The 22,322-nt window shown below is 36.6% G+C and overlaps 1 protein-coding gene across 3 annotated transcripts in view; it reads left to right on the forward strand.

Moving 5' to 3' along the window:
* LOC138306027 (trichohyalin-like) overlaps nt 1-22,322 on the forward strand; it is a 57,409-nt gene that overhangs the window by 22,355 nt on the left and 12,732 nt on the right. The window contains exons 9-21 of one of the 3 annotated variants that reach the window (XM_069246344.1): nt 313-460; nt 938-1,029; nt 1,337-1,512; nt 1,998-2,205; nt 2,358-2,483; nt 3,230-3,360; nt 8,963-9,091; nt 9,449-9,584; nt 10,038-10,175; nt 15,357-15,482; nt 16,649-16,670; nt 20,541-21,184; nt 21,504-21,755. In XM_069246344.1, the coding sequence (XP_069102445.1) occupies nt 313-460; nt 938-1,029; nt 1,337-1,512; nt 1,998-2,205; nt 2,358-2,483; nt 3,230-3,360; nt 8,963-9,091; nt 9,449-9,584; nt 10,038-10,175; nt 15,357-15,482; nt 16,649-16,670; nt 20,541-21,184; nt 21,504-21,755 (2,328 nt within the window). Of the gene's footprint in view, nt 1-312; nt 461-937; nt 1,030-1,336; nt 1,513-1,997; nt 2,206-2,357; nt 2,484-3,229; nt 3,361-8,962; nt 9,092-9,448; nt 9,585-10,037; nt 10,176-15,356; nt 15,505-16,648; nt 16,671-17,089; nt 17,112-20,540; nt 21,185-21,503; nt 21,756-22,322 lie in introns of all 3 variants that reach the window. The other 2 variants (XM_069246345.1, XM_069246343.1) reach the window with 2 other exon arrangements.

Below are 22,322 nucleotides of genomic sequence, written 5' to 3' on the forward strand. Positions count from 1 at the left end.
TAAAACTCCACAAATATGTTCCGTTTAAGAAACTGAAATATGCGATATGCAAATTTAAAGAAAGGAAGTGAGCATATAGATTTATCCAATCATGTCTTGTTCTCTGCTGCTATGTATCTGGAAAAAGGAGGGTTTTATTGTGGTTTTTACAAAGCTTTTAATACAGTCTCTATCACTCTGCTGATTGAGCGGGTTATAGTGTCCTGTGTTTTTAAGACATTTCTGATCAATGGTAGGTTTACAGCTACAAATCTGTTTATTTTCTCAGTTGTAATTACCTGATTTTCACCTGTTCAAATGTTTATTTTTCAGAGTGCTGAGAACAAGACGCTACGTAAAAAATTAGAGGAAAGTTATCAGTCCGCGGAGAAGGCCCAGATCTCACGTGCCGAGACCATCAATCGTCTGACTCGCAGCCTGGAAGACTCACAGAAACAGTGTCAGACACTGCTCGAGACAAGTGGGTATTGGTGGATATAAATAGCAAAGGTTTCTTATTGGTGGATATAAATAGCACAGCTTTCTTATTGGTGGATATAAATACCAAAAGTTTCTTATTGGTGGATATAAATAGCACAGCTTTCTTATTGGTGGATATAAATAGCAAAATAGCAAATCTTTTTTATTGGTGGACATAAATAGCAAAGATTTCTTATTGATGGATATAAATAGCACAACTTTCTTATTGGTTGATATCAAAATAACTTGTTTTCTAATTTGTGTATAGAAATAGCATTGCTCTGTAAATAGCACAGCATTATTACTATTGGTGATATAATAGAGGTATTGTTAGAGCGCCGTGTCACAGCAGGGACTCTTCAGAATAATATATTCCATCAAATTCCACTTATTTTTTTTCTATGAGGAATTTCTAAGTTACCATTAATTTGTATTTTGTTAGTTTGTATGATAAAGAAATGTTAATTATACATTTTAGCGTCGTCACACGAGCTGAGCCAGTTAAAGATACAGCTGCAGCAGACGATAGCGTCCCGACAAATCGCTGACGACATGTGCCACACCTATCAGGTATATTTAATACCTATTAAAGATGCTCCATCACTGACAAATAGTATTTTTTCGCAATAAAAAACAAGAGCAGATGAATTAGTAGTTTTTTCAGTTACAAAAGTTACTTACTTTACACCATTACCACCATTGAAAAATTTGAGTGTCTTATTTTAATTCAAGATATGAAATATTTAAAATAATTAATTGTGTCTCGAAAAAAATCCATGGCACTATATCCTATATGGGTTGAAGTACTGATTGTGCATATAGGAAACTTTAGACTGCTTTTCTTGTTATGATTGATTAAATAATTTGTTGTATGTAGGAGGAGATCCAGGACCTAAAGGAGCAGCTGTCTATGTTTGAGTCGGCGTCAGGATTGGGTGTACTGACGTCCGGTCAGACGAGCTCTGACGGCAGACGACCCATGCATGACGACTCCATCCTTGACCTTGGTATTAAGAAAACTCTTGATTTCGACACCCCAGACTCTGCACCAAGGTAAGAATTATCAAAACTTGTTAAAAACTTCTGTTACAAGCGATAGCTGATGGTAGAAAAGTCTTTTAATGGGAATTATTCACGTACCATGTGATACACGATAAAGTTTGTGCGGTACTATTGTTTCTATTGCTGATGGAATTACATCAAAAGACGATATCCTGCGCTACCGTCATTTTAGCGGGAAATAGTTACGTTCCATCACCACTGGAAATACAAGTCCGGCACAAACTTATCGGGTATCATATGGTACGTGAATTAGTCCCGTTTAAACTGTCAGTACATTTCACTTCTGAATACAATCTTAAGGCTAAAAGTAATTTTACTGATTGATTATTTTCTTTAATCAATTTATATTTCTTCACTTTTTATCCCCCGGTAGTGAAACATGAAAGTAAAAAGCAGTGTTTCAATGCCAGTCAGGCTGGTTTGCTCAGGGCATTTATTTCTTTCAAACATTTCTAACGATGTTGATATTTTTACAGTACTGGTGCGAAGAGTCGTTTCGATGGCTCCGCCTCTGATGACATGGTGACAGGTTTGAAGGCGGAGCTTGAGCGCTGTCTCCTTAGCAACAAGCAGAAACGGCAGCAGGTGGCTCAAATACAGGAGGAGCTACGCTCAGCCAAGAAAGAAATCGGTGAACTGAAACAAAGATGTGAGCGAGCCGAACTCACATCTTCAGACTACAAGGTATATAGATCTAGATCTAGATGTTCACGTTTGAGCTTAGGATGTCAAAGAGAACGGTAATTATATTTGATTTATGCCATCCTTGAGCATTGAAAATGTTACCCTTGTAAGTTGTCAGTTTTCCTTCGCTTATGTTTGAAAATATTTTGTAGAAGCGTGTGGATGAGTGGGAGGAGCTTACAAGGTCTGGTGACAGGAAGAGCGCTATCGAGGGCCGACTAAAGAAGGATATTGACAACCTACAGAGAGAAAAGACGATTCTGATGGAGGACGTTGAAGTAGGTTACCGGGGTTGTCATGGGATCATACGCTCAAAACGCGATCAACTGAATTAAAATCTAATTCTAACTTGCTGCAATACCTATATACATATCTTCCACATCAAAAGGAAGTTAGATAGAATGCCTGGTAGGGTAACAATATATGTGTCTATCACGAAGGAGGCAAAGGTTTCTGATTAGATACATATGTTCCTGCATGTTCACAGATACCTAACACTACATAGTCAACTATGGGGTTTCATTATCTGTCAGGAAAGGTGGTACAATCGCAAGAGGTACCTTTCTGTACCATCTGTATGCTATCTAATCTAATATATCCCTAATTAGGCTGTACCATAGCCAGGTTTTAGCGGAAAAAAGTGTCGGGCACCGCCTAATATTGAACCCCTGATAGTCTATCTATTGCTCATACCTATACCATGGACAAAGAAGAACTTCAAAAGTTTTTCTTAATACAGAGGCTAAACTGTGTAGTAATTGGCCATTTTAGATAGCAAGGAAGTGGTCTTATTGAGTAAGTGGTCTTTATATAGAGGTGGTAGTTAAGGAAGTTTCACTTTTACAGTAACTTTTTTGACTTTCAGGATTTTCCCCTCCTAATTTCATCAATTATTCATTTAATTACTTCCAAGGTTTTACTGTATATTTTTACACACCCTAAACCCCCTTGAACAGTTTATCATCCAGTTCAGTTGGAAGGTTTGAGATGTGGTTGTTACTTATCACTTTTCTAATGTGTGTAGGATCTGAAGAAGAGACTGGAGGAAGTGGGCAGCAGTGAAGAGAAGTTAACGGAGATGAACACGGAACTCAACAAACAGATCTCTCAGATGGTACAGGATTACGACAACGACAAAAGGGAGGCTCTCGACAGGTAGGCAGAATTATTTACCCGGAGTTACCTCCCCTGATCCCCATTTGTATCATATACAGTAATAAAAAAAGTACTCTACATGTAGGGTGAATTATTTACTCAGAGTGACCTCCCCTGCTCACCCTATACGCTAGGATATAGAGTTACTAGAAAGGTACTTTATCTTGTTAAGTAACAAAAAATAAATTTATCGACAGTTAGGGGGAATTATTTACTCAGAGTGACCTCCCCTGCTCACCCTATACGCTAGGATACAGAGTTACTAGGAAGGTACTTTATCTTGTAAAGTAACAAAAAATAAATTTATCGACAGTTAGGGTGAATTACTTACTCGGAGTTACCTCCCCTACTCACCCTTCCTATTTCTAATCAGTAAGGCCAAACAAAATTAATTCTTAGTTTCTCAGGCCTCGCCGCATCGACATTTACCCCCCGCACCAACGTTTTTTATGCGCCATAACTAAAAATTAAAATCGAGACCGCACCCCAAATTTCCATTCGAACTCGCCCGAAATTTCCATTCGAAAATGCACCTGGAAATTGGCTCCAATTTTAGTATGCACCTTTCATTTCCGGTAAAAAATGGCTGCCGATGTCAGCATTTGCTCAAAATGGAATGTTTCCTCCCAGGATTATGTATTTTCAACTGGTTTTCTTTGGATATAGTGACGATTGAGATATTTAAAAGCTGTTCTTAAAGACTGAGTAAGAATTTACATTTTCTACACGTGTTTTTCATTGATTTTCATGTCCTTCAAGTGAGAAAAAAATAAAATGTTATCTGCCGCATTTGTTTTCAGAGAAAAAAAAAATACAAAATATTCCCGCCGCCCGCACTGACTTTTTAAAAAAGTGGCCTGAGAAACTAACAATGAATTTTTTTTGGCCTATTAATATAGGTAAGGCCCTACTCCATCTTGTACTGTAATAAAAAAGATTCACCTGACAAGTAAGGAGAATTATTTACCCAGGGTTACCTCCCCTGCTCACACTATCCATTCTTATATAGAGCTACTAGGACCATACCCTATCTTGTACAGTAGTAAAAAAGATACACTTGACGGATAGGCAGGTAAACCAATGTCTTCTCCTAAAGTATTGGGGGATTTTAACAAAACTTGGTGGCAATAATCCTTATACAATATGTAGATGTGGGTAATCAATATCGAAACAAAATTCCTCCATCTTTTTCAGAGTTATCCCTCTATGTTCGAATATGGTTAAACAGCTACTCTTCCTTAACTATTAGATGGACTTCAATGAGTCTTGATTGCAATAATTCTTATACAGTAAAGATCCTTTTCAGAGTTATGCCCCTTGTTTGTTTTAAAATGGTCAACTGTCATTCAGCACTTTTTGCTGTAGATATTGATTACAATCTGCATATTTGTTTAGGGTTGATATAATTTGGCCTCCTGGACAATAATTCTAGTGTTAATTCACTAAAACATTCCACCCTAACACAACACATAGGAAATATTTCTTCACATGAATTTCACATGAAATTTTTAATGTTAAAATTTTTCACATGAATTTCACATGAAATGTTTAATGTGAAATTTTTTTCACATGAATTTTACATGGAATGTTTAATGTGAATTTTTTTTCACATGAATTTTACATGGAATTCATGTGAACCCAATCTACAGCCACGAAGAAGTGGCAGATTGACCTCCCCCTTCAACCCCCACACAGCCTCCACCCCCATACACCCCCACCCTACCCTGAATTCCGATCCACAGCCATCTTATTCCAAACTACACCCAATCACCACCATTACATGTTTAGATTCCATTCCTGAGAATCTCAGGATGTCTCGATTAACACATTTTTGAAGAAAAAAAACCCAACTTTATCACAATGTTGATGTGGTTGTCTGTGAAAATTTCACTTTGACAATTAAACTTCATAAATCAGGTTTGCCTGGGATTACATTTTACATTTTAATGTTATACAGAATGTACTTGTTTACAGTAAAGCATTGGTAACCATTATAGTGAAACTTTTGCGATTAACAAAATCATAATATGCATAGTTCCTCATACACATAGCACAGATATCTTACTTGAACTATGGTGACAAACAAAATGTACTTTGTTATAATAATGAATTTTATGTAAGCATGTTTAGTTCAAACATGTTTAATGTAAAAAAAAAATAACATTCTATCAATTAATCTTTAAGCCTTTTAATAATGTCATCACCCACCCTTTTATATGGCATAGGTATGGTTATGATGATTGTATATTATGACTATTGTGTGTTTTGGGAGGCTGCAGTATGAGTAGGTTGTGTCTCCTTGTGATAGTGTGTTTTGCGAGGCTGCAGTATGAATGGTGGTGTCTCATTATGATAGTGTGTTTTGGGAGGCTGCAGTATGAGTAGGTTGTGTCTCCTTGTGATTGTGTGTTTTGGTAGGCTGCAGTATGAATGGTGGTGTCTCCTTGTGATAGTGTGTTTTGGGAAGCTGCAGTATGAATGGTGGTGTCTCATTATGATAGTGTGTTTTGGGAAGCTGCAGTATGAGTAGGTTGTGTCTCCTTTTGATAGTGTATTTTGGGAGACTGCAGTATGAGTAGGTTGTGTCTCCTTGTGATAGTGTGTTTTGGGAGGCTGCAGTATGAGTAGGTTATGTCTCCTTGTGATAGTGTGTTTTGGGAGGCTGCAGTATGAGTAGGTTATGTCTCCTTGTGATAGTGTATTTTGGGAGACTGCAGAATGAGTAGGTTGTGTCTCCTTGTGATAGTGTATTTTGGGAGACTGCAGAATGAGTAGGTTGTGTCTCCTTGTGATAGTGTGTTTTGGGAGGCTGCAGTATGAGTAGGTTATGTCTCCTTGTGATAGTGTATTTTGGGAGACTGCAGAATGAGTAGGTTGTGTCTCCTTGTGATAGTGTGTTTTGGGAGGCTGCAGTATGAGTAGGTTGTGTCTCCTTGTGATAGTGTGTTTTGGTAGGCTGCAGTATGAGTAGTTTATGTCTCCTTGTGATAGCTGGACTCTTGCCCTTTTTATAGTGCTATCTCACAGAAGCATACATACCACAGAAGACACCAAGCAACATTTAGTTTGCTATTAACAAACAAACCTGGCTCTGATTTCTCAAAACAAACTTAAGTAAAAAAAAAATGACTTAAGTTATGAATTTTCATATAAGTTACATAAGGAGAAAAACTTGAGTTTTGACTTAAGTCTGCACTTTTGTTTCAAGAAATCGGGGCCAGTTGTTCTGATCGAAATAAATTTTCATGATGTTGCTTCTTGTTGAAAATGCAGTAGATTTAATTGACATAACATCTACTATGTTTGCTAACAGTATTTCCTCTAAGCAGGGAATATAAATTTATGTCACAATGGGTACCTACCCACAAGGGAGCTAACTCAGTAATATGCAAAGATGGAATATATCAACATACAATGTTCAGAGTATTTTATTCCATGCTGGTTGGTCTCAATAAATTCTTTCTCTCAGTCTGTCAGAGATAAAGCTAAAGTTTTGCACTGATATCATTTAATTCATGAACACAGAAAAAATCATTTATTTGTCAAAAGGCATTTAAATATAAAGCAAAGATCAATGTTCTTTTGCCTTGTTTCCTAAATTGGTATTTCACAGATGTTGAACATTTCAGGCCATCCAGAAGTGTGTTACAATCAACAGGATAGGCAATATTAGGTTCTACAGATATTGATTCCAATCATACAAAACACATTTTTAGGCTTCTTGGTAGTTGTAGATGGCAGAACGTGATAGGCTACTGATTAAATATTTATGAAATGTTATAGTAGGGTTTCATGACCAGTGTGATAGGCTAATGATTAAATATTTATGAAATGTTATAGTAGGGTATCATGCTCAGGGTATCGGGTATCACAACAGTGTATTACAGACAATTGGTCACATGGTTATATAATGTATCAGGTATCATCGATACCTCAGGTTAATCTATTGTCTGGCATACCTGTATACTCGTTAGGCACTGTACACCTGGCCGACAGGTAAGTCAGATCTTTTTCTAATAGTTCTAATGGTAAAGAAAAATGTATATTTGCAAAAATGAGTGAGAGTTCTGCTCTTTAAGGAATGTTGTGTAGTTCAACAGTTACAGTTGTCAAAGGAAAACTTAGAATCTGAGAAAATATATGAAAATTAGTGAGAGAAAAAGACGATTGGAGTGCGGAGAATTGTGAAATGTTGATTCCAAGTACAGTGATATATTTAAGAGTTCAAAGAAACAAATGAGACTTGAAGTGAAGATGTCATTTTGAAAGTTTGAGAGGAATTCATGCAAGTCCTGAAATTGTGAAATTTAGAGATCAAAATGAAAAATGTCAAATTTGGAAACAATGTATACTATATGAATTGTCTAAACCCGATATGTCATCGGAACTAGTTTATTTGATCAGTATAGACAGGTTGCTGGATTGTACATGTTTTTATAACTATAATCAAGAATGAAGATGCCTTAATGCAAGTATATTACCGTACTCAACCCAATAAGTGCCCAGGACGTTTAGAAAATTGAAAAAATGAAAAGGTGCTTACTAAGACAAAATTATTGCCAAAACAAAGTGCAAACCTATACAGTTTTGATAGTTTTAGTCTTTACTTACGCCCGGGCAATTGAAATTGAGGAATCAAAAGGGGGAGGGGTGCTAATAGGGACATGGGCTCTTATTGGAACGAATAAAGTAAAGTGATCAGGATTATTCAATAGACATATTTGGTAGGTTACTCTGTATCTTAATGTTGTTTTTAAGTGTTTTTGTACGGAAGCTATTTTTTCACTATCAAAAACAGAAGGAGACGATTTAGTCTTTTCTTCAGTTACAAAAGTTACTTACTTTACACTGTTACCACCACTGAAAAGTTTGAGCTTCTGATTTTACTTCAAGTTAAGAACAAAAAAATAATTAATTGCATCCCGAAAAAATTCCATGGCACTATATCCTATATGGAATGAAGTGCTAATTACGCTAGCACCAAAGAAAAATAAATAATTTTATATTATTTTTTGTGTTAATTAGAAATATATATGATTAAACACCAATTATTGTTCAAATGATGAATGTCATTTATGCTCTGTCGGCGGTGGAACATCTTTAAATAGACAATATCAGCTGAGAGTTGTGAAATTAAAGAAGCATGGATTATTTAGGAATTAGTCTGAAACAAGTGATATACCCTGAAAAATTACATGAAACAAGTGATATACCATAGAAAATTAAGTTGTTAAAATTGGGAACTGATGAAGAGTCAGAATCTTATGAAACCTGAAAGCAAGTATTGTATTGACGAATCTTAGTGAAGGGATATGATTGAAAAAGAAAATTTGAAAGTAGGTTAAGATTGTGTAGGTAATTAGGAAACAGAAAATAACTTTTCGTGACATTCAAAAGTTTATTGAAAAGAATATAACGATATGGAAGTTGTGATAAAAAATTCCAAAATGAAGGGATGAAACTTGAGATTCCTTAAGTTAAAGTTAATTTAAAAGCTGCTTTTTGGCTACAATTTATTTATAATTAAACTTTTTTTTATGAAGATTAATTAGGAGTCCCTACCACCACTAACTCACAATTTCTGACATTTAAAATTCCACAGATGTCAGCGAACGCTGGAATCTGTTCATGAGGTGGCCAAGTCACAACTCCGACAGGAAATGGAGGCCAAGTTTGCTGAGGACCAGGCCAGACTAGTCAATAAATATGAAGAGGACTGTACCAATCTCAGGTAGGTGTTTGTAAACCTAACTTTTTCTTTGAATTACGAGTTGATTTTTTTAAAAAAAATTTTGAGGTACTGGTAACAAGTAGACAACTTTTACTGCTATTTGAACCAAACACGAAGTGGTTCACGTGTGGTAACTCAAGGTCACTTTAGCCTGATATTACTTTTCAGGTCAAAGGTCAAGGATATTGTTACTAAAAATAGAACATTTGTTGAAGATGTAGAATTCCACGGAATTCTTGTTATTTGTTTAGGATGATGATGAAATTTGACAGGATTTTTTTCAAACAACACAAGATTTGTGCTGTCTTATGAAAAAAGATGATTGTGAAATACATCAATATCAATTTTGTATTAAAGGAACGACCTTGACTCGACCTTGCGTGAGCTGGACGAGGTGAAGGAAATGTACGTCAATGTTTGTGCACAAAAGGACAACCTGGAACAGGAAGTTCGTATGCAGACCGAGGCTGACACCGCACGGAAACTCGAACAGGTAAATTACGATAACTACTATAAAATACTTAAATATGTTACTGCACAAGAGGATATGAATACGAAAAAAAATGCTTCTGTAATAATTCTATGAAATTAATATATAAAAAACATGGTTTTCAATAAGAGCACAATTTCTGTGACAATAGTTTTTCAGGCTTTCTAATTATTAGTGAACTTTGTGAAATTTGATTCCATGTGAAATGAAGTTGTTTAGCAGTATACCTTTGCAGATTAAAACTTCAGAGTCAGTCACATACAATTTTTATATGATTTGTGTTATGTGAGACGTACAGTATATTTGCTACAGAAATTTGATTAATTTTGTGATTATTGATAAGGATCGTGTAAAAGTTAGAAGTATTGAACTCCAGCATTCAACAAATTCTCATGTTTACATGATCTGGGCTATATTGGCTTTGTACATTGAATATCCTATCAATTCTATCTACAGATCAAGTCAGAGCTTGAAAAGGAGAAGAAAGAGGAGATGGAGAGAGTGAAAGAGGAAGGCAGTGAACGTGAGGCCAGCATAAAGGAACAACTGAAGAAAGAATCTGATGAAGAAATACGCCGAGCTGTAGAAACCAAGGTAAACAAATATGGATGATAAAACATTTGACAGATGCAAATTAAAATGATTAAAGCATTTGACTGACACAGATTGAGGTGATTAAAGCTTTTGACGGATGCAGATTGAGGTGATTAAACATTTAACTGATTGAGATTGAAGTCATTAAAGCATTTGACTGATGCAGATTGAGGGGATAAAAGCTTTTGACAGATGCAGATTAAGGTAAATAAAACATTTTACTGATGCAGATTGAAGTCATTAAAGCATTTGACTGATGCAGATTGAGGTGATTAAAGCTTTTGACTGATACAGATTAAGGTTATTAAAGCATTTGACTGATGCAGATTGAAGTTATTAAATAATTTGACTGATGCAGATTGAAATAATTAAATAATTTGACTGATGCGATGCAGATTAAAATGATTAAAGCATTTGAGATGTAAAGTATTTGACTGCAATTTACGAAATCAAAACATAGATTTAGATGATTAAAGCATTCTACTGATTAGAGACTTTGAAAATATGATTTCATAATTCCTCAAATGAGCTGTATGTGTACATTTTATATTTATTATTATATCATATGATTACAAGTTTGAAGTTCACATTTGTATAAATACATATTGTATGACAACATTGTCCGTTATCCAGCTTAGACTGTTTACATCATATTCTCATTACTCAATATAATCTTAAACCTCTACATCTTCCAAGAAGGTTAATAATTTTCAACATTGACTCGATATTCTTTGGAGGTATTCTTTGTTCATATAACAGTTGTCTCCCTTTAGTCAAATTTGGAATTTCAATATTCATTACTAACGTAATGAAATAATTGTATGCACAGACTCAAACTTTGTATCATTAGACAGAAAATAATTGTCTCCCTTCACATGTAGCACTACGTAGTACTTCTCAGCAAGAATTTTTCTTCTGACAGAAATTACGTTTAGATATATACAAATGGAGCAGGAAAATGTATATTTTTACCATTTTGTTCTTTCTGAATTGATATTGAGGCAAGGTCAATTACTATCTGATAGATATTTTTAGTTATTTTAGTCAAACCGATGATATCATAAGTCCAGGATGGGTATCTAATTTTAGAAAGTTAGATTACAAAATCCATATATATTTGTAATAAATGTTTAATTTAAAAATTAAAATTCTCTGTACATAAAGATCATACCAACCTACAATTTGGGTATTTAAAACAAATGGGTATTGGAGACCTACATAAGTGGCGTCCCTTGGTCACCCTCGCTATTGTTTTAGATTTTATTGTATACAATATTGCACGCCCGTACCTGCTACCCCCATTGTGTTCGAGATCTAATACACCATTGTCTGTGTGTTTCTGACAGCTCGATGATTAAATTCCTAACTGTTAATTAGCCACGGCCAAACCATGTAGTTATACCACTTATACATAAATCGTATTCAACTTACAGTAATAAGGGCCCCTTCCCCTTTTTGAAAGCGCCAGTTTCACTTACATATGACTTAAATACAGACAAAAACTATTAAAAGAGTGAAGATTTTTCTATTTCATTTGTAAATTGACAATTAATTAGCTTACACTATGAAATAATTTTGTGAAATCTAAGTCCAAAGTTCAAGTTAAGTGCTCCATCATTTTTCATTTCTTTTATCGTCACTGGGTGCTATAGCTCTCTTGTGGAATCAACCTGGAGATGACTTTAAACCGATACAAAATAGCAGATACTTTTAACATGGGGAATAATGTGTTGAATGTACATTTTTTGCCTTGAACATTACAAGTCAGCAATATTGTTTGACTTACAAATATTTGAAGTTTTGAAAATGTACTGTCAGTTTGGTCCAAAAGTACAGATGTGTAGCAAGGTGCAGTGTTTGGTCCATATCTTTTATATGACACAACACGCATAAAGTTCACCTGTCAAGATCATATCTTTACAAACTTTCACGATTATACATTGAGATTAAAAGATGCATTTGTAACCCTCGTTTTCATTTGCTTAGATGCATTTGTAACCCTCGTTTTCATTTGCTTACAGAAATTTAAAATCTGTATACCAGATATATTTCCACAAGATAAGGATATGTTTTTTTGAGTTGATTGATAAAGCTAATACTGATGATATCTGCATGGACGCGGTTTATAATCGGTGGTTTTGAATGATCGCTCATCAGTGATTCTACACAATGTGCATTGTTTAAGCAAATTGATCAGTTAAGATCGAGATATTCAATATATTGAATCGGTAAATGTTTACAACTTTGCTCGATTTTGTAAAAGAATTGTACAGTTTTTCTGTAGTTGAACATTAAAATTTTTTTTGGTTGGGGGGGGGGCGGTGTTGCAGATGAATAAAGAGAACAAATAAACAAAATATATTTATTCAAAGCAAACAATTTACAGAAATAATGCATATATATATCAATACCATTAATAATTTTAAATTATCCTGATTCTTAGGAAAACCATGCATGTATTTAACTTTGAACAAAATGGCAAAAAAATTTTAAAAAAATCTTTTAAAAATTTTTAATCTATTTTAAAAAATTATTGTTTGTTAATTTATTTATATGAAATGTTATTTACTATAAATGTATATATTGTATTTTTAATTTTTCTTTTTTTTAATATTTTGTTTTAAAATTAGTTTTATCGATGTTATAACAGTAGTATACAACTGACCACTGTTATAGATCATGACATACAAGCCGAGAGCTATGTATATATATTTATATCCGGGATTAAATCACCACCGGACACAATAGCGTTGTGTACAATAGAGATCCGATCCTGTTTGTTATTGTTCTTTACATATAAACACACAGGAGCAGTGTCGTTGTGTGATTTAACGGCTTATCCCAATACACACACCACCCGAGACGCTATATCAAGCTTAAAGCTAAATTCTCAAAATTTTTGTTATTTTTTTAATTTTATGAAAATTAGGTCATTTTATTAGTATTTCATTCTCATGATTCTAAATCAGCTCAGAGATTCGAAAATTCCGTAGCGGTATTGTAACCAATTTTAAAGTTTTCATGTTAATATTATATCCGTGAGGTTTAAATTGGTTTTGTGTACCTGGTATTTTTGACCAACACACTGAAACACTAGACCACCCCTTCAATAAACACTTCACATTTCTATAGATATATATTTACTCTACTCTAATTATGAGCTTCGGCACATGTCCAGACAAAAATATTGAATTCTAAAAGCAAGATATTCATATTCCTATGGATATGAGAGGTCCGCTTTGAAGATATTCGACAGGTCCGGACAGACATTTTAAATTCTAAAAATAAAGTGTTTAGGCTGGTATAATTAAGGTATGTGTTATCGAGATGTGACAGATATGTCAGGTATATAGGATCTCTATACATTTACTCTATACATGGTAGAGATCGACGGACCGAAATAACAGGTAAAATTTGCTTAATATATAAAGTTCTACTTATAAGTTTATTGATAACTCACATAAAACAATTGATTCTATATTTAATATGAAAGCTTCTTTACTTACAAGATTCTTTTTAATTGACAGATGATTGTAAATTGGATGAATATGATCAAGTATATTATATGTAAACATGGAGATCTATGTGAGGGGAAATTTTAACTGATTCACACCTGTAGACAAGTATCAGATTTTCTAAATCCTTTTGAAATTTTCATGCGTAAAATGAGTTTGCACACTCTGATATTGTAATCAACTGACCTATTTCTTTGCATAATCATTTGGTTAAACGACACTTGCATATCTGTCAGGGCTCGAATTTCAGGCTTTTTTACTTATTTTTTGCAAGTAGATATACCAGAATAGCAAAAGAAAAAAATATGCACTTGCTTGATTTAGCAAGTGGTTTTTATCAGGGACAATTGTAAAAATGGCATAATGATTGTGAAAAATTGTTGTATTAGAAAATATGGGGACCCAGTTCTTACTAAAATGTTGTTGTTGATATACATTATGTACCTTTTCACCTCACAACATCATACATGATATAAATGATTTTATAAGTAACAAAACTGTAAATTTAAATATGGATATTTAATTATAAGTAAAAATGCATTTTTAGCAAGTACAAATTTAAGGCACTTGCTATTTTTAGCAAGTGACAAAAATTGTAAAATTCGAGCCCTGTAGCTTTGTGTTAAACATCAGTAGTTAATTACAAATATATAGCCATCCATCTCAAGGTTACAGTGGCTGAGTGGTCAAGATGTCTGACATTCTAACAACATGCCCTTACCTCTGCATCACAATGGCTGAGTGGTTAAGGTGTCTGACATTCTACCACTAGCCCTCACCTCTGGGTCACAGTGGGTGAGTGGTTAAGGTGTCTGACATTCTACCACTAGCCCTCCACCTCTGGGTCACAGTGGCTGAGTGGTTAAGGTGTCTGATATTCTACCACTAGCCCTCCACCTCTGGGTCACAGTGGCTGAGTGGTTAAGGTGTCTGACATTCTACCACTAGCCCTCCACCTCTGGGTCACAGTGGCTGAGTGGTTAAGGTGTCTGACATTCTACCACTATCCCTCCACCTCTGGGTCACATTGGCTGAAGGGTTAAGGTGTCTGATATTCTACCACTAGCCCTCCACCTCTGGGTCACAGTGGCTGAGTGGTTAAGGTGTCTGACATTCAACCACTATCCCTCCATCTCAAGGTTACAGTGGCTGAATGTTTAAGGTGTCTGACATTCTACCACTAGCCCTCCACCTCTGGGTCACAGTGGCTCAGTGGTTAAGGTGTCTGACATTCTATCACCATTCCACCAACTCGGGGTCATTCATTAAAATTTATATATAGGTGTTGTCCCACCATGTCAGTAATTGTACGGTAACAGTTGTTATTTTCTTAGGATCTTAGGCATCCACCCTTATAACCTAAAACCTTAAAAAAAACAATTTTAATTACAGTATAAATTGTCAAAAATGGCCCTTATCTAATCCAGATCTTGGTGTATTGTGGCATAATTGCATAATATTTTCCTTCTTATTTATAGAAATAAAATTATTTAAAATTTGGAAACCTGAATATTCTGGTCCCTGTGACATCTGGGTTAGACAAATTACTCTGGAAATAATGATGTTTACTTATAGACTATAAAGTACAAGCACACCTTCTCCTTTCAGACTGTATCAATTAAAAGCAACAATTTTGTTAAATAATGATACAATATCTCTGTGACAGATTGCACTCGCTAAGGTGGCATGGTTCGAAGAGCAGAGAAGTGCTAAGCAGACCGCAGTGGAGAAAGCTGTGAAACTCACAGAAACTGAGTGGAAGATCAAGTTAGAGAACTCCGTACAGTCAGAGGTAGACTCTCGTCTTCAACAAGGTAAGATGTTAGACAAGTTAGAGAACTCCGTACAGTCTGAGGTAGACTCTCGTCTTCAACAAGGTAAGATGATAGACAAGTTAGAGAACTCGTACAGTCTGAGGTCGACTCTCGTCTTCAACAAGGTAAGATGTTAGACAAGTTAGAGAACTCCGTACAGTCTGAGGTGACTCTCGCCTTCAACAAGGTAAGATGTTAGACAAGTTAGAGAACTCCTGTACAGTCTGAGTCTGAGGTAACAGTGACCTCTCGCCTTCAACAAGGTAAGATGTTAGACAAGTTAGAGAACTCTGTACAGTCTGAGGTAGACTCTCGCTTAACTCTAGCTTCAACAAGGTAAGATGTACTCTAGACAAGGTAAAGTTAGAGAACTCTGTACAGTCTGAGGTAGACTCTCGCCTTCAACAAGGTAAGATGTTAGACAAGTTAGAGAACTCTGTACAGTCTGAGGTAGACTCTCGCCTTCAACAAGGTAAGATGTTAGACAAGTTAGAGAACTCCGTACAGTCTGAGGTAGACTCTCGCCTTCAACAAGGTAAGATGTTAGACAAGTTAGAGAACTCTGTACAGTCTGAGGTAGACTCTCGCCTTCAACAAGGTAAGATGTTAGACAAGTTAGAGAACTCCGTACAGTCTGAGGTAGACTCTCGTCTTCAACAAGGTAAGATGTTAGACAAGTTAGAGAACTCTGTACAGTCTGAGGTCGACTCTCGTCTTCAACAAGGTAAGATGTTAGACAAGTTAGAGAACTCCGTACAGTCAGAGGTAGACTCTCGTCTTCAACAAGGTAAGATGTTAGACAAGTTAGAGAACTCCGTACAGTCTGAGGTAGACTCTCGTCTTCAACAAGGTAAGATGATAGACAAGTTAGAGAACTCCGTACAGTCTGAGGTAGACTCTCGTCTTCAACAAGGTAAGATGTTAGACAAGTTAGAGAACTCCGTACAGTCTGAGGTAGACTCTCGTCTTCAACAAGGTAAGATGATAGACAAGTTAGAGAACTCCGTACAGTCTGAGGTCGACCTCTCGTCTTCAACAAGGTAAGATGTTAGACAAGTTAGAGAACTCCGTACAGTCTGAGGTAGACTCTCGTCTTCAACAAGGTAAGATGTTAGACAAGTTAGAGAACTCTGTACAGTCTGAGGTAGACTCTCGCCTTCAACAAGGTAAGATGTTAGACAAGTTAGAGAACTCCGTACAGTCTGAGGTGACTCTCGTCTTCAACAAGGTAAGATGTTAGACAAGTTAGAGAACTCTGTACAGTCTGAGGTAGACTCTCGTCTTCAACAAGGTAAGATGTTAGACAAGTTAGAGAACTCCGTACAGTCTGAGGTCGACTCTCGTCTTCAACAAGGTAAGATGTTAGACAAGTTAGAGAACTCCGTACAGTCTGAGGTAGACTCTCGTCTTCAACAAGGTAAGATGATAGACAAGTTAGAGAACTTCCGTACAGTCTGAGGTAGACTCTCGCCTTCAACAAGGTAAGATGTTAGACAAGTTAGAGAACTCTGTACAGTCTGAGGTAGACTCTCGCCTTCAACAAGGTAAGATGTTAGACAAGTTAGAGAACTCCGTACAGTCTGAGGTAGACTCTCGCCTTCAACAAGGTAAGATGATAGACAAGTTAGAGAACTCTGTACAGTCTGAGGTAGACTCTCGCCTTCAACAAGGTAAGATGTTAGACAAGTTAGAGAACTCCGTACAGTCTGAGGTCGACTCTCGCCTTCAACAAGGTAAGATGTTAGACAAGTTAGAGAACTCCGTACAGTCTGAGGTAGACTCTCGTCTTCAACAAGGTAAGATGATAGACAAGTTAGAGAACTCCGTACAGTCTGAGGTAGACTCTCGTCTTCAACAAGGTAAGATGATAGACAAGTTAGAGAACTCCGTACAGTCTGAGGTAGACTCTCGTCTTCAACAAGGTAAGATGTTAGACAAGTTAGAGAACTCTGTACAGTCTGAGGTAGACTCTCGTCTTCAACAAGGTAAGATGATAGACAAGTTAGAGAACTCCGTACAGTCTGAGGTCGACTCTCGTCTTCAACAAGGTAAGATGTTAGACAAGTTAGAGAACTCCGTACAGTCTGAGGTAGACTCTCGTCTTCAACAAGGTAAGATGTTAGACAAGTTAGAGAACTCCGTACAGTCTGAGGTAGACTCTCGCCTTCAACAAGGTAAGATGTTAGACAAGTTAGAGAACTCCGTACAGTCTGAGGTAGACTCTCGCCTTCAACAAGGTAAGATGTTAGACAAGTTAGAGAACTCCGTACAGTCTGAGGTAGACTCTCGCCTTCAACAAGGTAAGATGTTAGACAAGTTAGAGAACTCCGTACAGTCTGAGGTAGACTCTCGCCTTCAACAAGGTAAGATGTTAGACAAGTTAGAGAACTCCGTACAGTCTGAGGTCGACTCTCGCCTTCAACAAGGTAAGATGTTAGACAAGTTAGAGAACTCCGTACAGTCTGAGGTAGACTCTCGCCTTCAACAAGGTAAGATGTTAGACAAGTTAGAGAACTCCGTACAGTCTGAGGTAGACTCTCGCCTTCAACAAGGTAAGATGTTAGACAAGTTAGAGAACTCCGTACAGTCTGAGGTCGACTCTCGTCTTCAACAAGGTAAGATGTTAGACAAGTTAGAGAACTCCGTACAGTCTGAGGTAGACTCTCGCTTCAACAAGGTAAGATGTTAGACAAGTTAGAGAACTCCGTACAGTCTGAGGTAGACTCTCGTCTTCAACAAGGTAAGATGTTAGACAAGTTAGAGAACTCCGTACAGTCTGAGACTCTCTTCAACAAGGTAAGGTAGACAAGTAGAAACTCGTACAGTCTGAGGTCTCGCTTCAACAAGGTAAGATGTTAGACAAGTTAGAGAACTCCGTACAGTCTGAGGTAGACTCTCGTCTTCAACAAGGTAAGATGATAGACAAGTTAGAGAACTCTGTACAGTCTGAGGTAGACTCTCGTCTTCAACAAGGTAAGATGATAGACAAGTTAGAGAACTCCGTACAGTCTGAGGTAGACTCTCGTCTTCAACAAGGTAAGATGTTAGACAAGTTAGAGAACTCTGTACAGTCTGAGGTAGACTCTCGCCTTCAACAAGATAAGATGTTAGACAAGTTAGAGAACTCCGTACAGTCTGAGGTCGACTCTCGCCTTCAACAAGGTAAGATGTTAGACAAGTTAGAGAACTCTGTACAGTCTGAGGTAGACTCTCGTCTTCAACAAGGTAAGATGATAGACAAGTTAGAGAACTCCGTACAGTCTGAGGTAGACTCTCGTCTTCAACAAGGTAAGATGTTAGACAAGTTAGAGAACTCTGTACAGTCTGAGGTAGACTCTCGCCTTCAACAAGGTAAGATGTTAGACAAGTTAGAGAAACTCCGTACAGTCTGAGTAGACTCTCGCCTTCAACAAGGTAAGATGTTAGACAAGTTAGAGAACTCTGTACAGTCTGAGGTAGACTCTCGCCTTCAACAAGGTAAGATGTTAGACAAGTTAGAGAACTCTGTACAGTCTGAGGTAGACTCTCGCCTTCAACAAGGTAAGATGTTAGACAAGTTAGAGAACTCCGTACAGTCTGAGGTCGACTCTCGCCTTCAACAAGGTAAGAGTTAGAGACTGTACAGTCTGAGGTAGACTCTCGCTTCAACAAGGTAAGATGTTAGACAAGTTAGAGAACTCTGTACAGTCTGAGGTAGACTCTCGTCTTCAACAAGGTAAGATGTTAGACAAGTTAGAGAACTCGTACAGTCTGAGGTAGACTCTCGCTTCAACAAGGTAAGATGTTAGACAAGTTAGAGAACTCCGTACAGTCTGAGGTAGACTCTCGTCTTCAACAAGGTAAGATGTTAGACAAGTTAGAGAACTCCGTACAGTCTGAGGTAGACTCTCGTCTTCAACAAGGTAAGATGTTAGACAAGTTAGAGAACTCCGTACAGTCTGAGGTAGACTCTCGCCTTCAACAAGGTAAGATGTTGACAAGTTAGAGAACTCTGTACAGTCTGAGGTAGACTCTCGTCTTCAACAAGGTAAGATGTTAGACAAGTTAGAGAACTCTGTACAGTCAGAGGTAGACTCTCGTCTTCAACAAGGTAAGATGATAGACAAGTTAGAGAACTCCGTACAGTCTGAGGTCGACTCTCGTCTTCAACAAGGTAAGATGTTAGACAAGTTAGAGAACTCCGTACAGTCTGAGGTAGACTCTCGTCTTCAACAAGGTAAGATGTTAGACAAGTTAGAGAACTCTGTACAGTCTGAGGTAGACTCTCGTCTTCAACAAGGTAAGATGATAGACAAGTTAGAGAACTCCGTACAGTCTGAGGTCGACTCTCGTCTTCAACAAGGTAAGATGATAGACAAGTTAGAGAACTCTGTACAGTCTGAGGTAGACTCTCGTCTTCAACAAGGTAAGATGATAGACAAGTTAGAGAACTCCGTACAGTCTGAGGTCGACTCTCACCTTCAACAAGGTAAGATGTTAGACAGTGATTACAAAAAAATGGTTTAGTTAGGTCATATAGTTTTGGTTAATAAGTATGTTATAGAAATGGTGTGACAGTAGGGTAATAATCTACATGTAGATGTACTGAACAACTCACTGGCAGACTGTTCCAATAGTTTAACCCAGTTAGTTGGTTAGCGTTAGTTTAACCAAGTTAGTTGGTTAGTGTTAGTTTAAACAAGTTAATTGGTTAGTTTAGTTTAACCAAGTGAGTTGGTTAGTTTAGTTTAACCAAGTGAGTTGGTTAGCTTTATTTAAACAAAGAATCGAATATGTATGGTAATTGTTTTTTAACTTTAGATACATCATGAAAATTAAGTAGTTACTTATTATATTTTATGTGATATTTCAAAATACAGTGGGAAGTCACAATCTTCATGGAAACTATCCATGGTAGATCTTTTGAGTGATCCTAGCACTTTATCCTAGTATTCGTTAATGTTTAGACTGTAAAGTTTAATCTCAACTCACAAAATATTTCAAATTAACAAAATTCTTTTGAAAAACTAAAAATATTCTGTAATCTTATGTTACAGCAAAAGAGGAATGGACAGCGCAGCGTCGTCTTTCTTTTGAAAGTGAACTTAAGAAACAGCTTCAGGCAGAAAGAGAAACCATCGAATCCAAGCTCGCTGCTGAGTATTCTCAACGTCTGGAGACAGAGAGAGCCAAGTGGCTCGAAGAGAACCAATCAGAAATGAGGCGGTCACTGGAGCGCGAAAAGTCGCGGGCAAAGACAAAAACTGAGCTGGACGTGGAGACAGCAGTGAAAAAGGAATCTGATAAATGGAAGAAAAAAATGGATGAAGAAGTTAAAAAGAAAGTAGAGGAAGATTTGATAGAAAGAGTGGAAGAGGAAATGGTAAAGAAAGTTGAAGAACTGAAGAAAACAGCAGATAAAGAAGTGGAAGAGAGGGTTGAAAATGGCATCAAATCAAAGTTAGATGAGGTCAAGGTCAAAGTGGAAGAAGAGGTCAAGGTCAAGTTAGAGGAAGAGTTCAAGGTCAAGTTGGATGAGGAGTTCAAGGTCAGACTAGAAGAAGAGATCAAGGCTAAATTAGAAGTGGCTAGAAAGGACTGGGAGGAAAATAATGAGGTTGAGACACTGAAGAAAATTCATAATGAGAAAGAGAAATGGAATCGAAGAAAAAGTAATGAGATGCAGGAAAGATTGGAGGAGGTGAGGCATAAGGAAATACAGATTGTAAGATCTTTATTATAATAGTATAAATTTTCTTTGCTTGGTGACATCCTATTAAAAGTCACAATGCTTATTAATAATGAAGACATGATGAAATAGATTGTTTAAATTATGGAGTTATCAGAATGTTTATTAAGTATGAAGACATGTGATGAAATACAGATTATCTTAAATATAGAATCATTTTTCTTTGTTCAGTGACATCTGTAATTTTCAGGGAAAAAAATCTGACACTCTTATATAGTAAAATGGTAAATAAAAACTTAAATATGTAATTTTATCAAATTATCTTAAACAGGAGAGACAATCTCTGCAGGGAGAGCAGGAAAAACAACTAAAGGAGAGACTGGAAAAGGAACGAGTAAAATGGGAAAGCACATATCAGGAGAGGGTATCGAAGGAGAAAATCAAGTGGGTCGCGGAACAGGACCAGACAAACAAACAGGTACTAGAACAGGCTAAACAGGCCTGGGAGGACTCACATGAGCTGTGTGTGGGGAAGATTCAGGAGTCTATGGAGGAACAGATACAGGAGAGGATTTCTGCCGAGGTGGGTTATCACTACTTCTCAAAAACTACTGAAGGGAAATTGCTTAAACTTTTTAACATGGCCCCTTTCTGAGATATTAAATTTCAAACTTAACATGTAGGTAAATCTTTTGGTATAACATTTATTATTATTGGGAAAAGTAATTTTCTGTTGTCTTTTTCTGTGTACATTCAGTATGGATTCTGATATTTTTTTTTGTCAAGTTTTGAATGTTCAAACTTTCCCATTGGTATACAACACTTGGGAAAAGTAATCATCTAATATGAATTCTGATCATGTAAACATTTCATGAGTTTTTAGGTCATCTGACGGAGGTCAGGATGACCTATTGTCATTGTGATCGTCCGTTGTCGTGCGCTGTACGCCGTGCGCCGTGCATAAACTTTTCATTAAAACAACTTCTTCTCAATAACCGTATGGCCCAAAGTACTCATATTTGGCCTGTAGCATACTGGGATGAAGGGCTATCAAAGTTGTGAAAATAAATGACCTTGACCTACTTTCAAGGTCACAGGAGTCAAATAGGCTAAAATCTTTGAACGACTTCTTCTAACTAACCATAAGATC

This window comes from Argopecten irradians, chromosome 13 (assembly GCF_041381155.1).
Source record: "Argopecten irradians isolate NY chromosome 13, Ai_NY, whole genome shotgun sequence".
NCBI lineage: Eukaryota > Metazoa > Mollusca > Bivalvia > Pectinida > Pectinidae > Argopecten > Argopecten irradians.